The sequence below is a fragment of the Chiloscyllium plagiosum genome, unplaced genomic scaffold (genome assembly GCF_037043375.1).
Source record: "Chiloscyllium plagiosum isolate Xiang-an unplaced genomic scaffold, Cpla_swu_hap1 HiC_scaffold_22, whole genome shotgun sequence".
Classification (NCBI taxonomy): domain Eukaryota; kingdom Metazoa; phylum Chordata; class Chondrichthyes; order Orectolobiformes; family Hemiscylliidae; genus Chiloscyllium; species Chiloscyllium plagiosum.
The window spans coordinates 17,795,870-17,815,808 of NW_028270160.1; the positions used below are offsets into that span (position 1 = coordinate 17,795,870).

The following is a 19,939-nucleotide window of genomic DNA, read 5'->3' on the forward strand; positions in this document are numbered from 1 at the left end:
CGATATATGTTTCCTTCTTTTGCTTAACCAAACCTCAACTTCTTTAGTCATCCAGCATTCCCTACACCTATCAGCCTTTCCTTTCACCCTATCAGGAATATACTGTATCTGGACTCGTTATCTCATTTCTGAAGGCTTCCCATTTTTCAGCCGACCCTTTACCTACGAACATCTACCCTAAATCAGCTTTTGAAAGTTCTTGCCTAATACCATCAAAATTAACCTTCCTCCAATTTAGAACTTCAACTTTTAGCTCTGGCCTATCCTTTTCCATCACTGTTTTAAAACGAATAGAATTATGGTCGCTGGCCCCAAATGCTCCCCCACTGACACATCAGTCACTTGCCCTGCCTTATTTCCCAAGAGTAGGTCAATTTTGCACCTTCTCTAGTCGGAACATCCATATATTGAATCAGAAAGTTTTCTTGTATACCTTTAACAAATTCCTCTCCATCTAAACCCTTAATACTACGGCAGTCCCAGTTTATGTTTAGAACGTTAAAATCCCCTATTATAACCACCCTATTATTCTTACAGTTAACTGAGATTTCCTTACAAATTTGTTTCTCAATTTCCCTCTGACTATTAGGGTGTCTATAATACAATCCCAATAAGGTGATCATCCCTTTCTTATTTCTCAGTTCAACCCAAATAACTTCCCTGGTTATATTTCCGGGAATATCCTCTCTCAGTACAGTAACTCCACTCTCCCTCCTCTCTTGCCTCCCTTTCTGTCCTCCCTGTAGTATTTGTATCCTGGAACATTAAGCTGCCAGTCCTGTCCATCCCTGAGCCACGTTTCTGTAATGGCTATGATATCCCAGTCCCATGTTCCTAATCATCCCCTGAATTCATCTGCCTTCCCTGTAGGGTTCTTGCAATGAAATAAATGCAGTTTAATTTATCAGTCCTACCTTGTTCTCTGCTTTGTCCCTGATTGCCCCGACTATTTAACTGTCGGCTTTTCCAACTGTACCAGTTTCAGATTGATTTCTTTCCTCACTATCTCCCTGGGTTTTTTACACACACACACACACACACACACACACACCCCACAACCTTAGTAGTTGAAATCCTTCTGAGTAGCTCTAGCAAATCTCCCTGCCAGTATGTTTGTCCCCTTCCAATTCAGGTGCAATCTGTCCTTCTTGTACAGGTCACTTCCACCCTAGAAGAGATTCCAATGATCCAAAAATGTGAATCCTTCTCCCATACACCAGCTCCTCAGCCATGCATTCATTTGTTCCATCCTCCTATTCTTACCCTCACTAGCTCGCAGCACCGGAAATAATCGAGATATTACTACTCTCGAGGATCTCCTTTTTAAATTCCTGCCTAACTCTCTATGTTCTCCTTTCAGAATCTCATCCTTTTCCCTTCCTATGTCATTGTTCCGATGTGTACAATGACCTCCTGCTGGTCCCTCTTCCCCCTTGAGAACATTCTGCACTGTCTCTGAGACATCCTTGATCCTGGCACCAGGGAGACAACGTACCATTCTGATTTTTCGCTGCTGGCCACAGAAACATCTATCCGTGCCTCTGAGTAGAGAGTCCCCTTACAATTGATCTCTTGGAACCCAACGTACCCCTCATTGCATTAGAGCCAGTCTCAATACCAGAAACTTGGCTGTTTTTGTTACTTTCCCCTGAAAATCCATCACCCCCAACATTTTCCAAAACAACATGCTTGTTTGAAATGGGGATAGCCACAGAACTCTCCTGCACTACCTGCCTACCTCTCTTACCTTTACTGGAGCTAACCCATCTATGTGACTGTATCTGCAACTTTTTTGCCTTCCTATAACTGCCATCCATCACCTCCCCTTGCTATTGTAAATTCACATTGCCTCTAACTGTTTCACCAATCAATTCATTCGATCTGATAAGATTCGCAACCAACTGCATTTATTGCAGATATAATCCTCAGTAACCCTTACACTCTCCCTAAACTCCCACATCTGACAAGAAGAGCATATCACTCTACTAAAGGTAATTTTTGCTTCTTCCAATCTACAGACCCAGAAAATAGCACTGTCGTATTCCTCTACAAAACACTGCTCCAGGCTAACTTAATACTTAATGGCTTATTTTTAAGTTTAATTAAGAGACATATTGGCAAAAAAAAATGATAAAGAATAGTAGAATCTCCATCACTGTTATCCAACTTAATCCAATTTTATTGTTGGCAACAAATTTAATTTCCAATTTGAGATTGTAAGTATGGATATCTTAATATTAATGAAACTGTTTGGTGCACTGTAAATGTATCACCTTATTCTTCCAGAAGCTTTACTATTGATCACATATCAATTGAGAAATGAATTTTTTGACAACATTGTCTACTTTTATTTGCTTATATCTGTGCTTATCCCTTGAGAAGCTGCTGGTGATCAACTTCATTAAATGTGTGCATCCACAATGTAATGAAGGAAGTTCCAGGATTTTGTTTAGATTAGATTCACTACAGTGTGGAAACGGGCCCTTCAGCCCAACAAGTCCATAGCGATCCTCCGAAGAGCAACCCACCCAGATCCATTCCCCTACATTTACCCCGATCTAACACTACGGGCAATTTACCATGGCCAATTCACTTAACCTGCGCATCTTTGGATGGTGGGAGGAAACCGGAGCACCTGGAGGAAACCCATGCAGACACTGGGAAAATGTGCAAACTCCACACAGACAGTTGCCTGAGGCAGGAATTGAACCCAGGTCCCTGGCACTGTGAGGCAGCAGTGCTAACCACTGAGCCACCGTGGCCCAATAATAGTCAAGGAACAGCAATTCTGAATCAGGAAGTGTGCGACTTGGAGGGAAATTGATATGAGATGGTCTTCCCACATGTCTGCTGTTCTTGTTTGTCGAAGTTGAGGCTTTGGAAAGTGCTGTCAAAGGAGCCTGATGAATTACTACAGTATGCTTTGTAGATGGTACTAACTGCTCCCATGATGTGCCAGTGGTGATGGGAGTGAGTGATTAAAATGGTGGATAAAGTACTGATCAAATGTACTGCTGTATTCTGTAGCTCCTTTGCTGCTGTTGGAACTGCACATGTCCAGGCAATTGGAGATCTTAATCTTGACTTGTGCCTTCTAGATGGTAGACATATTTTTGGGAACTTAAGATATGAGTTACAGCAGAATTCTCAGTTTCTGACCTGAAGTTATAGTCACAGTATTTATATTAATGGTCCAGGTATATTTTGAGCTGTATAATTGGAGGATTTTGGTTGGAAGGAGTTAGGGATAGAAATCAGCAATAGCAATGCTGTTAAATGTTAAGGGGAGATGTTTAGATTACTATCTCCAACAAGAGATATTGTTCCTTGTCTGATGCAAATCTTATTTGCCACTTGGCAGACCTTTATCGGATATCTCGGTCTTGTGAAACATGGGCACTGTTTCACCAACTGAAGTGTCATTAATGGTAATTAATATTACCACTTCTGGCCTTATGAAAGAGGTTAAGGTTATTGATAGAGCGACTGGGATGATTTGGCCTAGGATTCTAGTTTGACAGTAGAAAGATATGCTAAAATCCTGAGATGCGATGTGGGGAAATCTTATATATCGTGTAAACAGTTGAGTATCTTGTCACTCTATTTCTCTCTTCAGATTAATTAGGCTGAATGACCTGTTACTGTGCTATGTATTCTCCTTAATTAGTCCTGTAACTCTGTTTAAGGACTATACACAATTTATTTGGAAGTATAAACCAGAAAATGGAAGTTCAGATTTTTTTCACAACTTGAAAGAAAAATGAAGCTGTGTAGTCATAATTGCTTTCTCAGAGCATATGAAACAAGCAGAATTTTGATACTTTTTTTTTGGACATGCCAACATCAGGTACCCAGCAAAGAGGTTTGGATTGAATGCAAGAGGCAGTTTGTCACTGAACTGAGCGAAGTCATTAGTTAGAACTGTGACCTGCAGAAAGCTTGCAGTAAGTGATATTGCATCCTTTTTATCTGTAAAATAAATAACACTCAAAGATTTGCAAGAAGAAAGAAAACTTATAATACAAGCCAAGACCTAGGTCCAACTGTCCAGGCTATGGATTGAAGATCACCACAGTCTATAACAATGTGATTTCGTCACCAAAACAACAAAAAAAAAGTCATTTCCCATTATTGATTGGACTCCTAGCCACTGATTTTGTGCCTTTTAGTGTGTATGTTTTCAATTTTTGATATTCCTAAAAAAAAAACCTGTTAATCTCTGATCTGTTCTGTGTAGGTTTGGATTTAAAGGGAAGTTTAAGTTTCCATATCAAGTTTGTATTAAGAATAAGTTTTTTTTATTGATGAAACCTGGTGTGAGCGTTTTTCTCTTGAGATAATGGTCACAGTTAGTCATCCTGGAGGTTAAATTGGAGATATTTCACACTTGTAATGGCTGGAGAAATGGTGGGGCTTGATTTCCAGTGGATTATCTATCCAGAGTCTTGGCATATTTGAGAACCCAGTGTTTGAACTTTGAACGTGTTCCTGGTGTCATGATGAGATTAGATAAAGAAAAAGGACCAGATATCTGGTTTTACTGTAAAATTAGATGGCATTAGAAGCAACTAAAACTAGTCTGCAGACAGAGAAAATGACGTGGTTTATGAGATTTCACAAATGGTAAAGCCATTGAATAGACAAAGGAGTTAAAGGTGGTATTCCTTGCAAAATCTAAGGAAGAGATCATTAAAATATTAATACAGTATTTAGGATCTATGGAAATACAAGAGAGACCAGGTGCTCCCAGCAGTGAGTCATTTGGAGGCAGTTATAGTTGAGTTTCATGTTCAAGCTGCTTTACTGGCAAGCGATGATTCGGCTTGAGGTAGAAAAATAAAACAGTGGAATTGCAAAGCATGGAGATTAAAAGACTTGAACTTCAGAGAGAAGGATAGAGAATGAATTTGAAAGGCTGGAAACTACATTAAAGGGGAAGAAAAGAGAAATAAGAGAGAATTCTGGCTTAAAAAGTTGCACTTAAAGAAAATAGCCTCAGATGTCAGAGAAGGTTCTGATGAAGAAAACCCAATGCATTGTCTAAAGTACAGTAACAAAATGTCTAAATTTTTACAAGCTTAACCAAAATTTGAGGAAAAGGGGAATTTTTTAAAATCCCGTTTGAATAAGGGAGCAAAACAAATTAAATGGTCGAAGGAAAATTGGACTTTGCACATACAAAGCAAATTGACAATTAAAACAACTTAAATTTGCATATCACTGTCAGAATAGTTCCTATGAATTATGCAAAAATTGCTATTCTGCGTGTATGTGAGTTAGTTCCAGGCAAAAGTTTGAAAACTTAAGGGAACAGCTTGGAAAAACTTTAAATTTGAAAAGATAAAGCAAAGTATTTTTGACCAGTGGATTCAATACATATGAAGCTCTTGGTGGGATTATTCTTTTAGAAGAATTTAAAAACTCACTTACTTTAGTAATTCGAACTTATGTTGGAAGATCAGAGTATAGAAACTGTGAGACATGCAGCAGGAGTCACTGATGATCCTGAGCTTATCCATAAACATTTTTTGTTCCCATTATGCCATAGATCTGAGAAGGATTGAAGGTAGGAGAATGAAATCAAGTCAAGTACCAAGGTAGAGAAGGAACTACTGGGAATACCTCAAGATCTCCTCTTCCTCAGATCAGATGGGTTGTGAGTGTTATCATTGTCAGAAATTGGAACATTTCGTTCAGAATGTTAGAAGTTGTGCAAGAACCCCATGGGACTTGGGTTTATAAGACTGAGTTTGGAAAGGGAATTCAGATCAAATTGGCTTCTTTTAACTAAGGTTATGAAAAATGTAATCACTGGTGAGAGTGAAGGAAAGTGAGGTAGATGAGAGATTTTTTTTTTGCAAAAGGAATATCATACAGTTAAACCTACAACTATAAAGGAATTCAGAAGCTACATAAACTCTTCTGCTGGAGAGGAACCCAGCTTTTCCTCTAGAAAGGGCATTGAAAGCCAAAACTTTATTAAATGGGATAAGTGGAGAGTACAAACCATTCTGTGGTACAAAGCGCACTCCGAATGTCACTTGCCCCATCAAAGCCACAACTAGAATATGACAATAACAATATAGACACTTGCAGAGTTCTAATCTATTATGCTGCTTTCGTAACAAAATAGGAAATCTTGGCAGTTATTTGTTTCCTATGCTGAGAGAACCCGAGCCAATTCAGTATCTGATCAGCAGGTAGCAAAACAAATGGCTGACTTGCCTTTCCAAGCTATCATCTTGTGTGGGAAAAAGTTAGGTGAATTAACTCCTCAGTCGTTGGTAAGAATTTGGAGTCCATTATTAAGGATGAGATTGTAGAGCACATGAAAGTGCATTGTAAAATAGGGCTGAGTCAGCATGGCTTTGTCAAGAAGAGATTATGCCTGACAAATCTGTTGGAATTCTTCGAGGAGGTAAAGAGCAAGTTGGACAAAGGAGAGTCAGTGTACATTTTCTATTTAGATTTCCAGAAGGCTTTTGATAAGGTGCCACACAAGAGGCTACTACATCAGATAAGAACACATGGAGTTAGGGCAAGGTACTGGCACGGATAGAGGACTGGCTGACTGGCAGAAGGCAGAGAGTGGTCTTTTTCAGGATGACAGCTGGTGATGAGTGGAGTTCCACAGGGGTCAGTTTTGGGACCACAAATTATTCACAATCTGGACAAAGGAATTGAGGGCCTTGTTGCTAAGTCTGCAGATGACACAAAGATAGGTGGAAGACAGGTAGTATTGAGGAAGCAGGGAGGCTGCAGAAGGCCTTCGACAGGCTAGGACAGTGGGGAGAAAAGTTGCAGATGTAATGTGTGAAAGTGAGAGTTTATGCATTTTGCTGGAAGATTGACAAAGTCTTTTCTCTGAGGTGGGAGAGTCAAGAATTAGAGGGCATAGGTTTAGGGTGAGCGGGGGAAGATATAAAAGGGACCTAAGGGGCAACTTTTTTACGCAGAGGGTGGTGCGTGTATGGAATGAGCTGCCAGAGGAAGTGGTGGAGGCTGGTACAATTACAACATTTAAAAGGCATCTGGATGGGTATATGAGTAGGAAGGATTTAGAGGGATATGGGCCAAGTGCTGACAAATGGGACGAGATTAAATTGGGATATCTGGTTGGCATGGACGAGTTGGACCGAATGGTCTGTTTCCATGCTGTACGTTTCTATGACTCTGATTTCTGAAACAATTTTGTAAGAGTCATTATCCATGGACAGTTAATTTAATACAATGTAACGACTTGGCTGGTGTGAACATTATAGCATTGTCTACAGTTATGGAAAGTCTGATGTTAAAGAGACAGAACAACTACAGGAACATGTTTCAGGTATTTTTCAGGTGACCTGAAGAATGGCTAAACAAAGTCCATCACCAAAAGTAAAAGTAATACTACAAGCAGATGTTAGAGTTTCTACTGCTGTTTTTTGTTGATGGTGGTAATTCAAAGGAAGTGCTTGGTATGCCACCTTTAATTGAGGCTCAGAAACAGATCTAGATTTTAACAAGTTAATACACTTCACAGTAAAGTTGAAGCTGAAGGAGTTCTGATGTGTTACTGTTTTTAAGAATTGAGTTCTAATGAGGAAGTGGAGACATCCTCATTGATGTGTAGATAAGAAATGGGTGTTTGTTCATCAGGGAGGCAGATAGTCATGTGGTATTATCACTAGCCTGTTAACCCAGAAACTTTCTGGGACCCAGGTTTGAATCTCATTGTGGCAGATGGTGGAATTTGAATTCAGTAAAAATCTGGAATTTGGATTCATGGTCATCATTAGACTCCTATGCTGAGAAAAACCCATCTGGTTCACTGATGTCCTTTAGAGAAGGAAAGTGCCATCCTTACTTGGTTTGGCCTACGTGTGACTCCAGACCCACAGCAATGTGGTTGACTCTTAATTAGGAATGGGAAATAAATGTGGCCAAGCCAGTGATGCCCTCATCCCATGAATGAGTAAAGAAGAAAAATAGTGGTACTGCCCAGATACTGAGTGCTTTGTGTGAAATTCCTTTGGTAGGGCATGTAGGAATACAGAAAACTCATGCATTGACAAACAGGCATTTTACTTTGCCAGATCTTAAAAAGGATATATTACATTTCTGTAGAATATTCTATGCATGTTGAGTAGTGGAAAAACCTCTATGTAATCAAATATCAGTTTTCTGAAGAACGACTTAAAAAATCTTGATAGACTGTGGATGACCATTATTGAAAAACAAAGTGGGACATTAGTATATCTTTTATAGTTATAGGTATAACAACCCGCTTTGTTCTTTGAGGACAATTACAACCAGAGTACTGTGAAAAAATTAAGTCATTTTATGTACTTGTTATGGACTTCAATGGAAATACATTCGGACAAAAGTTCCAACCTTGTTTACTTAGACAATATTTTGATATATCTGGGGAAGAGCATGTTAAACAATTAGAAGGCTTATTTTAGCACTGTTATATGGCTTAGTAATAAATCTTGCCAGAATTTAGGTTAATGTAACTGGAACACAAAGTAGAGCAAGTGTTACCAAGAACAGCCAAAATGAAGGTTCTGATAGAACTTCTTATTCCCAAAGCTAAACAGTGAAACCCTCTGGGGATGTGTGGTTTTTATGGGGAATTTATACTTACCTTCAGCACTGTAGTACTACCTTAAAAGATTTGTTGCAAAAACAGCAAAGGTAGTGTAGTCAAAAGAGTGCCCAATAACTCTTGAGAAGCTGAAGGCAAGCCTAACAAATAAAACCAGTACAGATTGCCACTAATTTCATTAAACCTTTTAAAATGACAATTGATTTTGATTTGATATTTAATTTTGATTTGTTCATTATTGTTACATGTACCAAGATACAATGAAAGATGTTGTTTTGCGTGCTATCCAGGCAAATCATACCTTACAAAATACGTTAGTGTAATGGAACAGTGTGCGGAATATAGTGTTACGGCTACAGAGAAAGTGCAGAGAAAGATAAACTCAGTAAATGACAAGAGAGTTCAAAAGTCTGATAACGAGGTTACCTTGTTCTTGAATCTGTTGGTACATGTTTTCAAATGTTTGTGTCTTCCCATTGGAAGAGGGTGGTAGAGAGTATAACCAGAGTGGGAGGGGTCTTTGATTATGTTGGTTGCTTTCCTGAGGTAGCAGGAAGGAGAGACCAAGTCAATGGATAGAAGGCTGAATTGCATGATGGGCTGGTCTGTGTTCACACCTCTGTAATTTCTTGTGGTTTTGGGCAAAGCAGTTGCCATACCAAGCATCCGGATAGATGCTATCCATAGTGCATCTATAAAAATCAGTAATTTATTGTAGACATGCCAAATTTATTTAGCTTTGAGACGTTGATGTACTTGTCTGTAGTGTCAACGCAGATGAACCAGGACAGATTTTTGGTGATATTTATTCCTTGGAACTTGAAGCTCTCCACCTCAGCTAATTGATACAGACAGGGCACTTCCTCCACACCACTTCCTGAAGTCATTGACCAGCTCCTTCATTTTGCTAATGCTAAGGGAGAGATTGTTGTTTTTACACCATGCCACTAAGTTGTTTATCTTTTTCATTTACTCTGACTTGTATTTAAGATCTGACCCACTACGGTGATGTCATCAGCAAACTTGTAAGTTAAGTTAGAGCAGAATTTGGCCACACTGTCATGAGTGTATAAGGAGTATAGTAGGGGTCTGAGAATGCACTCTTGTGGGGCACCAGTGTTGAGAATTATTGTGGAAGAGGTGTTGTTGCCTATCCTTACTGATTGTAATGTGTGGATCAGAAAGTCGAGGATTCAGTTGCATAGGGACGAGCAGAGTCTTGGATTCCAGAGTTTAGAGATGTGTTTGGTTAGAATTATGATGATGAAGGTGTAGTTAAAGTCAATAACTAGGAGTCTGATGTAGGCATCCCTGTTATCCAGATGTTTTAGGCGTGAGCACAGGGCCAGGGAGATTTCTTATGACAATGCATTGTGGTAGATCAAAGCAGTCTGGGAGGCTAGAGCTGAGTGTTGATTATTGTCATTGCTAACTTCTCAGGACATTGAGTATAAAAGTTGGCAAGTCATGTTGCAACTGTATGAAATTATAGTTAATCCACATCAGCAGCATTGTGTGCAGTTCTGGTTGTTTATAGGAAGAATGTGGAGATTTAGGAGACAATGCAAAAGAGATTGATCAGGATGTTGCCTGAATTAGAGTGTTGTAACAATAAGGGTAGGTTGGACCATCTTGGACTGTTTTCACAAGAGCATCAGAAGATGAGGGGTGACATTTTAGCAGTACATAAAATTTATGAGAGGTATCAATGGTGTGGATAGTTGTGTTTTTCCCAGGTTAGAAATGTTAAACATTAGGGGGCCTAGGTTTAAGTTGTGGTGGGGAAAGTTTAAAGCAGATGTGTGAGGTAAGCTATTTTTTATAGAGGGTGGTAGATGCTGGGAACATGCTGCTAGGGGAGGTGGTGGAAGCAGCTATAATAAGCATTTAATATGCATTTAGGTAGACATGAAAAGGTGGGAATAGAGGAATACAGACCATACACACGCAGATAGTATTAATTTAGAATGGAGCCATGGTTGGCATAGACATGTTGGGCCGATGGGTCTGTTTCTATCTGTATTATTTCATCTTCATTATGTGAAGAAGTACTCTACAATGAAAAAGGACACTGCGATACTGGCTATTAAGTATTTGAAGTTTATAACTTTCACTGCCACAAAGAAACACTAACGTGCACTGACCATGACTCCGTAATTTTTGTTGAAAAATTTATAACTGAGATTATTTTATTGATTTTTTTAAAATTCAACTTTATAATATCAGAATTGTTCACATCATTGTAAAGAATAATGCAGATGCATTATGACGAATGCAAGCATATTGGAATAGGTTGAAATTTTGAGAAAATAGGTGTCAAGAAATTGTAGAAATCCTGTATAAAGACTGAGGGTGAATGAATTTATCTTGTCACAGAACAGTATTAACCACTTCGAAACTAAATTGATCAAATTTTGCACTTATGATAACTTGTGAAATTAGTGAGGCTTGATTTCCAGCATTTGATTCCCATCGGGATTGTGACAATGTTCAGTTAGGTGATCGTAGAAGACATATGGTGCTCAATTGTTTTATCATGTTCCTGGTTTTAATAGTAACAGAGTTGGAGCCTGGGATCACTTAATGAGACCCCAAGAGCCTTTTGCAAACTTGAGCTGGTTAATTCCTGAGTTACGATAATATGGAGAGGATCATGGATTTAGTTATCAACTGCTAATATCATCAAATATAATCACTAGGCTTCAATTACAGTTTTGATCTCTTTGTCGTCTTTATTTGCCATTGGATTATACACCTTTCGTTCTTTCAAGATTTAATGGATGACAGTCACATTAGCTGACTGTCTGCCAAATAAGTTTCATTGTACAAAACCTGCCTGGCACACTGTGTCCCTCATGCTGCACTCTCTCAGTAACCAAATCCTGCTGGAAGCTGTCTAACCTTTGCTCTGTGACTGCAAGATACTTTCTTTCCTTCCATCTGTACAACTGGAAATGCACAGCAGCTTCATCAGTTTCTGAAGAGAGAAAAGCCAGGTTAAGGAATTGTTGAGACCCTTTGCCTAAGCTTTAGTCTGCCTTCTTTGGTATTCTTTTTGCCTTCCCCTCTGTAATAATGCTGTGCTTGCTGCTCAGTGTTTCTTTCCACCTGCACCCAGCAGTTTGATTGCGATGGATGGTCTGGTTGTGATTTTTGCTGCTGCCTTGTCTATTCGCTGATGTGCGAAGTCGACTGTATTCTGATCCACAGGGTGTCGCCCAGGTTATGATTCAATCTTTTCAGTTATCTTCGTGTACCTTGTTCAACGCACAGCTTCAGGATGTAAGTCCTCCACCCTTTTGTCTGATTCTTGAGTTTGTCATGTTTTATCTGTCTGTCTGTGTGCAGTGGACCATTTAGCATGTTTTGGGTTTTAGTATTTGATCAATCCAAGTACTGGTGTTTGTCATCAGTTGAACCTGATTCTTTGTTTTAGAAACTCAAGTCTAAATCATGAAAAGAGGGAGCACTCCGGCATACCTCTGGGTAGGAAAGAGCAGACAATGTTATTATGCTCTTGGAATTTGGTTTGTGATTTGGATCAACCTCAGTTTAACTCATATTGAGTATAACAACAGCCTAAACTGACAATAATTCAGAACAAATGAATATGAAACTTATAACACTTTTACAACAATGTTGTGTTTCTATTGTAGAATTAGAATTTTATAATTGTAAGAGTTAAAAACTTAAAGTAAGAGAACAGGTTACATGAACTTGGATTGTATTACCTTGAGTTTAGAATATAGAAGGATGATCCAATCGGATATTTGGAAATGTTTAATTTCAGAGCAAATATTTACTTGGAAAGCAGTAAGAACCACAAAACATTATACAAACAAATGCTATTCCAGTGAAAAGGATTCTGTCTGGAATTGGTACACAGGAGCACCCATGATACAGGTCTCCTGAAGCAGTGTGGTGTTTTGTGAAGGCTGCTTCTTAATTGAATAGATGCAGAGAAACTGTTAACTTCGGTTTTAAATAGGAGACCCCTTATTTTTCAAACTGTATTCTCTTGTTTCAGACTGCTGCTCCAGGAGAAATGTGCTTTCAGCATCTACCCTGTGAAGCACTGCAGAATCTTCTTTTTTCTTAATAAAATCAATTCTTATTCTTCTAAACTCCAATAAGAAGGGAACCAACCTGTTCAATTTTTACTCAAAGGTCAATCCCTTCTTTCCAGGAATCACCCTCCTGAACTTTCTGTGAACTGTTTCCAAAGCAAGTACAGTGATGTTTGATACAATGTTGATTAATGCTGGATATTCTTTTACAGCATTGGGTTCTTAACGGCTCCCAAGTTAGGTCAATCTTACTAGCCCAATCCAACTGACAATCCCCAGCCTCAGCCTAACTCTGGTCTGACTTGACTTTCTTGGACCTCTACCCTCAGCTGTGACTTTCCCCTCAACTTGCTTCTCTCATGGCTCTTTCTCTGTTCCTGCATAGGATCATCTATCTGGTTCAGCTATAACTATGTTCCAATTTCTGGACCCAGACAAACATGTTATAATGGACTTACACTGTATATCTCTCCTTGAATAAGGAGACCAAAACTGTACACAGTATTCTCTGTTCTGCTATGGTTTTGCTAATGTTCTATTAAGCAAGACTTTCCTAACTTTAATTTCCACTATCTTTGCAATAAAGGCCAACATTCCATTTCCCTTCCTAACTACTTGTTGTACACACTTTAGTTTTGTGTTTCATGTACAAGACATCCAGATCTCTCTGTAATGCAACAGTCTGACTCAATTTAAGCAATGTTCTGTCTCTGTTCTGCCTACCAATTGGAATCCCTCGTGCTTTGCCACATTTCACTCCACTCTCACCTATCTTCCAACCATTCACTATATCCCTCTGCAGTCTGTGACATCTCTTAACTTGTTTCCTATCTACCTTGCTATCAGCAAATTTGATAATAATACAATCTGTCCTTTCATGCAATTTATTAACAGAAATTGCAAATACTTAATGGCACAGTGATCACTCTTGCACTTCACAAGTTACAATTTGTTAACCCAAAACTTAACTTGAATCTCTGTATCATGTTAGTTATCCAGTCCTTTATCCATGCTAGATATCACCCTCAAATCCATGATTTAATGTGAAACATTGCAAATGTTTTTTGGAAATCCAAGTAAACTCAATCGGCCAGTTTCTCTTTATCAACTCCATTGTTGCACTCAATTGTCTTTTCCAACAATATGCAGATGGGATAGTCATTCAATATTTATTTCACTTTATAGGTCAACTACTTATTGTTCTCTTTAAAATTTAGCACACATCACAGCACTTGATTAAGAGGATTATAAATGGTGCCCATTATTCCTAGAAAAGGAGCAATGTGGCAATTTTAGTAATGATTATGCATGAATTCAGTATCTGGTGGGATAGATATTTGCAGCTATTATTGCATGCAGTGTCTTCAAGACTTTAGTGATTAGGTGATTTATGGAGAATATAAAAATGAAGTCAAGATGCTGCTTAAATCAAGAAATGTGTGGATTCTTCTGGTTATGTAAAGATTGATTAACACCACAAAGCATTGCAGAGATTCCTATTCCTTTTGATTTCTGGGGAGCAGCAAGAACTATAAGCAATTGTATAAACAAATGCTATCCCAGAAAGAATGGATTCTGCCTAGAATTGGGATAAAGGAGCACCCATGATGCAGGCCTCCTAAAGCAAAATAATGTTTTGTAAAGGATGCGCTTCCAATTGTGCATGGATTGATTTGGACTTCCCTCAGTTGGTTATCAGTCATGAAGACCACTTCCTCCTGCAGTTTATGTTCTCTGGAGCTGCAGATGTCTGGCAATCAGTGTAATATCGCCCTTTTTATATCAAGGTCTGAACAGTTAGCTGTTGGGCTGCAGCAGAAGGCAAGGTCATCACCACCTTCTCAAGGGCAACCAGGGACGAGCAATAAATGTTGGCCAGCCAACGATGCCCGTATCCCATAGATGAATATATAAAAACAAAATGTTGGCTCAGCCTCATCAAATGCACCTCCCCTCACAAATCCTTCCCAACCCTCTTTGTGGCTCTGTAATTCATTTCGGTGCCTGATGACCCTGAAGCCTTCCCTGCAGCTTGATTATCTTGCGACTAATCTCTCTGGGCCTGATAACTGTGAATCTCTGTAGAACTGCCCCCCTACAAATCTTTGTTCTGATTCTGTTGCTATGCACCCCCACCAATGTGCTGACCTTGTAGTACACACTCCCAACTTGTTGAACACGTGCCCTTGACTTGTATACCTTGCACCATCCAATCTGTGGACCCTGCTCACCAACCTGTTGGTTCAGCCTTCGCCCGCAACGTCTTGACCCCATGCCATCTCGACCTTTTGAAGCTGCATGCCCCAATCTGCTGACCCTGCTCTCCCAGTTTAACCTGCTGACCCTGTGGGGCATCATGATCTGGTGCCCCTGTAACCTGCTGAATCTGAGGTCCGCCACCCTCGACTTGACCATATGTACTCCCTAGATTTGCTGATCCAGCATCTCCCCCTACGCACAACTTGCTAACCCAGCATCCCCTCCCTCTGCACCTTGTGTTCCTGTCGTTTACTTTTAGCAATGTGTAAGTTTAAATTCTTCAGTTTTTGGTCTGTTGTACACAGATTTTCTTTTATGTTGTAACATAAGGCTATGGTTTGTGCATCAGTTTGATTTGATGTTACATGCAGCTGTATGACTTACAACTCTGTATTCACAGTTACTAAATCTTACAGTAATTCAGCAAGGATTTAATTAGCTATAGTTGTGATATACAACATAACACTTTAATATCTCTCGCCTTTATTATAGTTGCTGAAAGTATAGTTGAAACCCAATTGATGGTTCATTGCCAAGTAGAAATTGGCATTATTATAGAGATGAATGGAGAGTTTAACAATGTTTTGAGTGATTAACTGTCTTTGGTTAAATTAGACTTGCACTTCAGACTCTGCCACATTGCATTTACTTTAGTAGTAGTACAAGCAACTATGCCCAATCACATTTACCAGGCCCCATTCCCATGGAAAGGGATTTCCTTCCATTGCTCATGTTTGCATGGTGTCACAGTGTCGAACTTTAATTGTTCACAAAGATCCAGTTATGTGTCTTGTCTCACCCCTGTGTGAGCATTGTCGTTGTGTGCGTGAAGGCAGGAAATCCTATCTTTTGTCTCTTGTGCCTGTGTTAGGAGCCACAGTGTGAACAGGGGGAATTTTATCACTTGATTTTTCAGGAAACCACAGCAGTAGATTTTTGTGTGTCTATTACTGAAGTCATGAAAACCACGAACTACAACAATTTTATATAGTTTTCTAACATTGGATCTGGAAGAAGTAAGTTTTGCTCAAAAGATATCATGGGGCTAAATACATCAGAGAAACTGAGTAGTCGTTTCACGCAAAACAAATTATCACAATATTGAAGGATAATGGGATAAATTAGATTTTTTGCCTTGAGGTCAGTACACTAAAGCTCAGCAACATCATTAGTATGTAGTGGGTAAACTGCAAGTTTATAAGCTTACCAAATAGTGGAAATATAGGTAATATGAAAGATGCACTATATAGAAAAGACCATTCAACCCATTGTGCAGTCAAAAGCATGCCAGCCTGTTGAAGACCATTTTCCAGCTCTTCAACTTGCAGGCTGTGGACTTCAAGTGCTCATCCGAGTATTTTTTAAATATGATGAGGATTTCTGTCTTTTAGCTGCCTTCCAGGCAGTGAGTTCCAGACCCCATCATTTCTGAATAAAAATGCTTTTAATTCTTTAATTTTTCTATCAGTTTTTTTAAACCACTGCCTTTTGGGATTGGCCTGTCGACCATTCATTTTCCATTTAATTAGGATAGAATTAATTAACCTGTTAAGTAACTCTACCCGTGGTTAATAACCGATAAACTACCATCTGTTTTTAGCATATTGTGCCTGTGTATTCCATATGGCTAGTTTGTGGCTTGTATTATCAATCATTCTCTGTGCATCTCACAATGGTCCCTCATTAGGAACAGGAGTTTCTCCAGAAGCAGCAGCAGGAGTTGGATGGAGCACTGAAGAAAATTATTCATCAGCACAAACTGGAGCTTGCTACCATTGAACGCGAGTGTCTCAACAACAAACAGCAGCTGATGAGAGGTGAGACCTAACACTGGGAGGACAAGTGTGCAACAGATTTGTGTGATGTGATAGAGGGACAACAACACTATTTTTGCCTCTTTTTATTTTAGCCAGAGAGGCAGCAATTTGGGAACTGGAGGAGCGGCATCTACAAGAAAAACATCAACTTCTCAAGCAGCAGTTGAAAGATCAATACTTCATGCAGAGGCACCAACTTTTAAAAAGGCATGAGAAGGTCAGCATGTAGTCTGCTATTCACAGCATTTATATGACTGTCTACAACTATAACTTGTCAGTAGAGTGAGCCAAATGTAAAAATGTTGGGGTCTGAGGAGTTATTGGAAAGTGTTAATTGTCCAAGTAGGTCTCCTATACTGCAGGAACACAAACCACCTCCTTTTGTTGCCCTCTCCATTCTTTCTATGTTCTTGTTGTTCTCCCTTTAGTGCAATCTCCTGCCTCTGTGTTTATGATTTGTAAAGCTGTCCTTTATTTGCCCTACAATGTTAGATCAAAGCATTTCAAATAAGGAGTGAATATTTGTGCATGTGTTGACTTGACTTGTTGGCCAATAGCCTGTATTTTCTTCATTAATAGGAAATGGAACAGATGCAGAGATACAACCAGCGACTTATCGAGGATCTGAAGAATCGACAAACTCAGGAGAGAGCCAGGTTGCCCAAAATCCAGCGCAGTGAAGCCAAGACCCGCATGGCCATGTTCAAAAAGAGTCTGCGAATTGGCTCCTCGAGCTCACCAGAGCAAGACCGGGAGAAAATTAAACAGGTAAGGGCAGCTGCTCCATAATGTCTGTTCCCTGCCTCTTTGACCATAGTTCTTAATAAACATTGGCCCAGGACAAATAATGACGGAAGATTGTAGGAATCAAGGACTGAGAGCATATTTACGCCCTGAGTTCTGGAATATACTCTCCAACTCTGCTCCTCTCACTTTTTTGAATTTTACGAAATTGCTTAAACTTGTGGTCAGCTGACCTAATATCTCCTCACGTGACTGTCATATTTTGTTTTTATCTGATGCACTTGAGAGGCTTATTACATTAAAGATGCAAGTTGTTGTTGTTAAAGTTGGCAAATTGGCTTCCATTTTTTCTACATCACAACATTCAGAAGTATGTCATTACAGCAAAGCAGTTGGGATGTTGTAAGCCCGTCAAATGTACAATAGATAATAGAGCAGAAGGGAGATACAAAGTAGGTCAGAATTACAATGTGGGGTAGAGGAGAGGTGGCTGAGGGCATGAGGTCAAAGATTCACAGGTGACCAGAGGACTTTTCGCTTAATGCATTTGGTAAGAATGTGTTAGAGCAAAACTAACGTGATATGGATCACATTTTGGATGCAGAAATGGAGGGACCAGGATGTCCATGTGCACAGATCATTGAAGGTAGTAGGGTCGGTGAAAAATAAGATTAATAAAGCATATGGTGTTTTCGGTCTAATAAATAGAGGCATAGAGTACAAGAACAAGGAGCTGATGTTGAGGTTATATAAGACACTTGTTAGATGTCAGCTTGACTATTGTGCAGTTGTAGGTTTTACATTACAGGAACAATGCAAATTCATTGGAGAGATTTACAAGAATGGTTCCATGAATGAGACACTTCAGTTATGAGGATAGATTAAAGAAGTGGGACTGTTTTCCTTGGAGAGAAGAATGGTAAGAGGAGATTTTCAAAATTATGAGCAAGATGGATCAAATAGGTAGGGAGAGCTGTACCCACTTGTAACAGAAAAAAAGACGATAGAGCGATTTAAAGTGATGTACAAGCAAACAAGCTTGATGTGAGAAGTCATAGTTAGAGTATTAAATACGCTGCCTGGAAATGTGGTAGAGGCAGGTTCTATTAAGCCATTCAGTGACAGCGTTGGATGATTTTTTTGGATAGAAATTATATGGGGAAAAGACAGGAGATTGGCATTCGGTAATCGAACCATTGCAGATGATGGGCTGAAGGGCATCTTCTTTTGCTATAACAATTCTGTGAAAATGAATTTGCAGAGCATAGGATCTTTATAGCTGAATATGCAGATACAAGGGTTGGTTAAGGTAAAGGAGAATTCATGAGAGAAAAAATCAGAGGGAGTGTGTGTTCAGGAAATGGGAGGGATGCAAGGCATCAAGAGATTTCAAAGATAATGTGAGGTTCAGTTTTGAAGTGATTGAAAAACAAGAATGAGAATTTTAAATTTGAGCTGTTGGAGACCTTTATTTTGAACTCTTTTTTGGAATGTGGGCATCAGCGGTAAGGCATTTGTTGCCTATTCCTAATAGGCCTTGAACTGATTAGCCCGGTAGACCATGCTTGACTAATCTTCTGGAATTTTTTGAGGATGTAACTCTGAAGATGGACAAGGGAGATCCAGTAGATGTAGTGTACCTGGACTTTCAGAAAGCTTTTGATAAAGTCCCACATAGGAGGTTAGTGAGCAAAATTAGGGCACATGATATTGGGGGCAAAGTACTAACTTGCATTGAAAGTTGGTTGGCTGATAGGAAACAAAAGAGTAGTGATAAACGGCTCCATTTCGGAATGGCAGGCAGTGACCAGTGGGGTACCGCAGGGATCAGTACTGGGACCGCAGCTTTTTACAATATATGTTAATGATATAGAAGATGGTACTTGTAATAACATTAGCAAATTTGCTGATGATACTAAGCTGGGTGGCAGGGTGAAATGTGATGAGGATGTTAGGAGATTACAGGGTGACCTGGACAAGTTAGGTGAGTGGTCAGATGCTTGGCAGATGCAGTTTAATGTAGATAACTGTATGGTTATCCACTTTGGTGGCAAGAACAGGAAGGCAGATTACGACCTAAGTGGAATCAATTTAGGGAAAGGGGCAGTACAGAGAGACTTGTACACCAGTCAATGAAGGTAAGCATGCAGGTACAGCAGGTAGTGAAGAAGGCTAAAAGCATGCTGGCCTTCATAACAAGAGGGATTGAGTATAGAAGCAAAGAGGTTCTTCTGCAGCTGTACAGGGCCCTCGTGAGACCACACCTGGAGTACTGCGTGCAGTTCTGGTCTCCAAATTTGAGGAAAGACATTCTGGCTATTGAGGGAGTGCAGCGTAGGTTCATGAGGTCAATTCCTGGAATGGCGGGATTACCTTACACTGAAAGACTGGAGCGACTGGGCTTGTATACCCTTGAGTTTAGAAGACTGAGAGGGGATCTGATTGAGACATATAAGATTATTAAA

General features: G+C 39.5%; 1 protein-coding gene across 4 annotated transcripts in view; it reads left to right on the top strand.

Annotated features, from left to right (window-relative positions):
• slka (STE20-like kinase a) overlaps nt 1-19,939 on the top strand; it is a 184,721-nt gene that overhangs the window by 144,328 nt on the left and 20,454 nt on the right. For 2 of the 4 annotated variants that reach the window (XM_087998814.1, XM_087998812.1), the window contains 4 exons: nt 11,798-11,869; nt 16,601-16,730; nt 16,823-16,947; nt 17,310-17,498. In XM_087998814.1, coding sequence (XP_087854940.1) covers nt 11,798-11,869; nt 16,601-16,730; nt 16,823-16,947; nt 17,310-17,498 — 516 coding nt within the window. The remainder of the gene's footprint in view (nt 1-11,797; nt 11,870-16,600; nt 16,731-16,822; nt 16,948-17,309; nt 17,499-19,939) is intronic. The other 2 variants (XM_087998811.1, XM_087998813.1) reach the window with 1 other exon arrangement.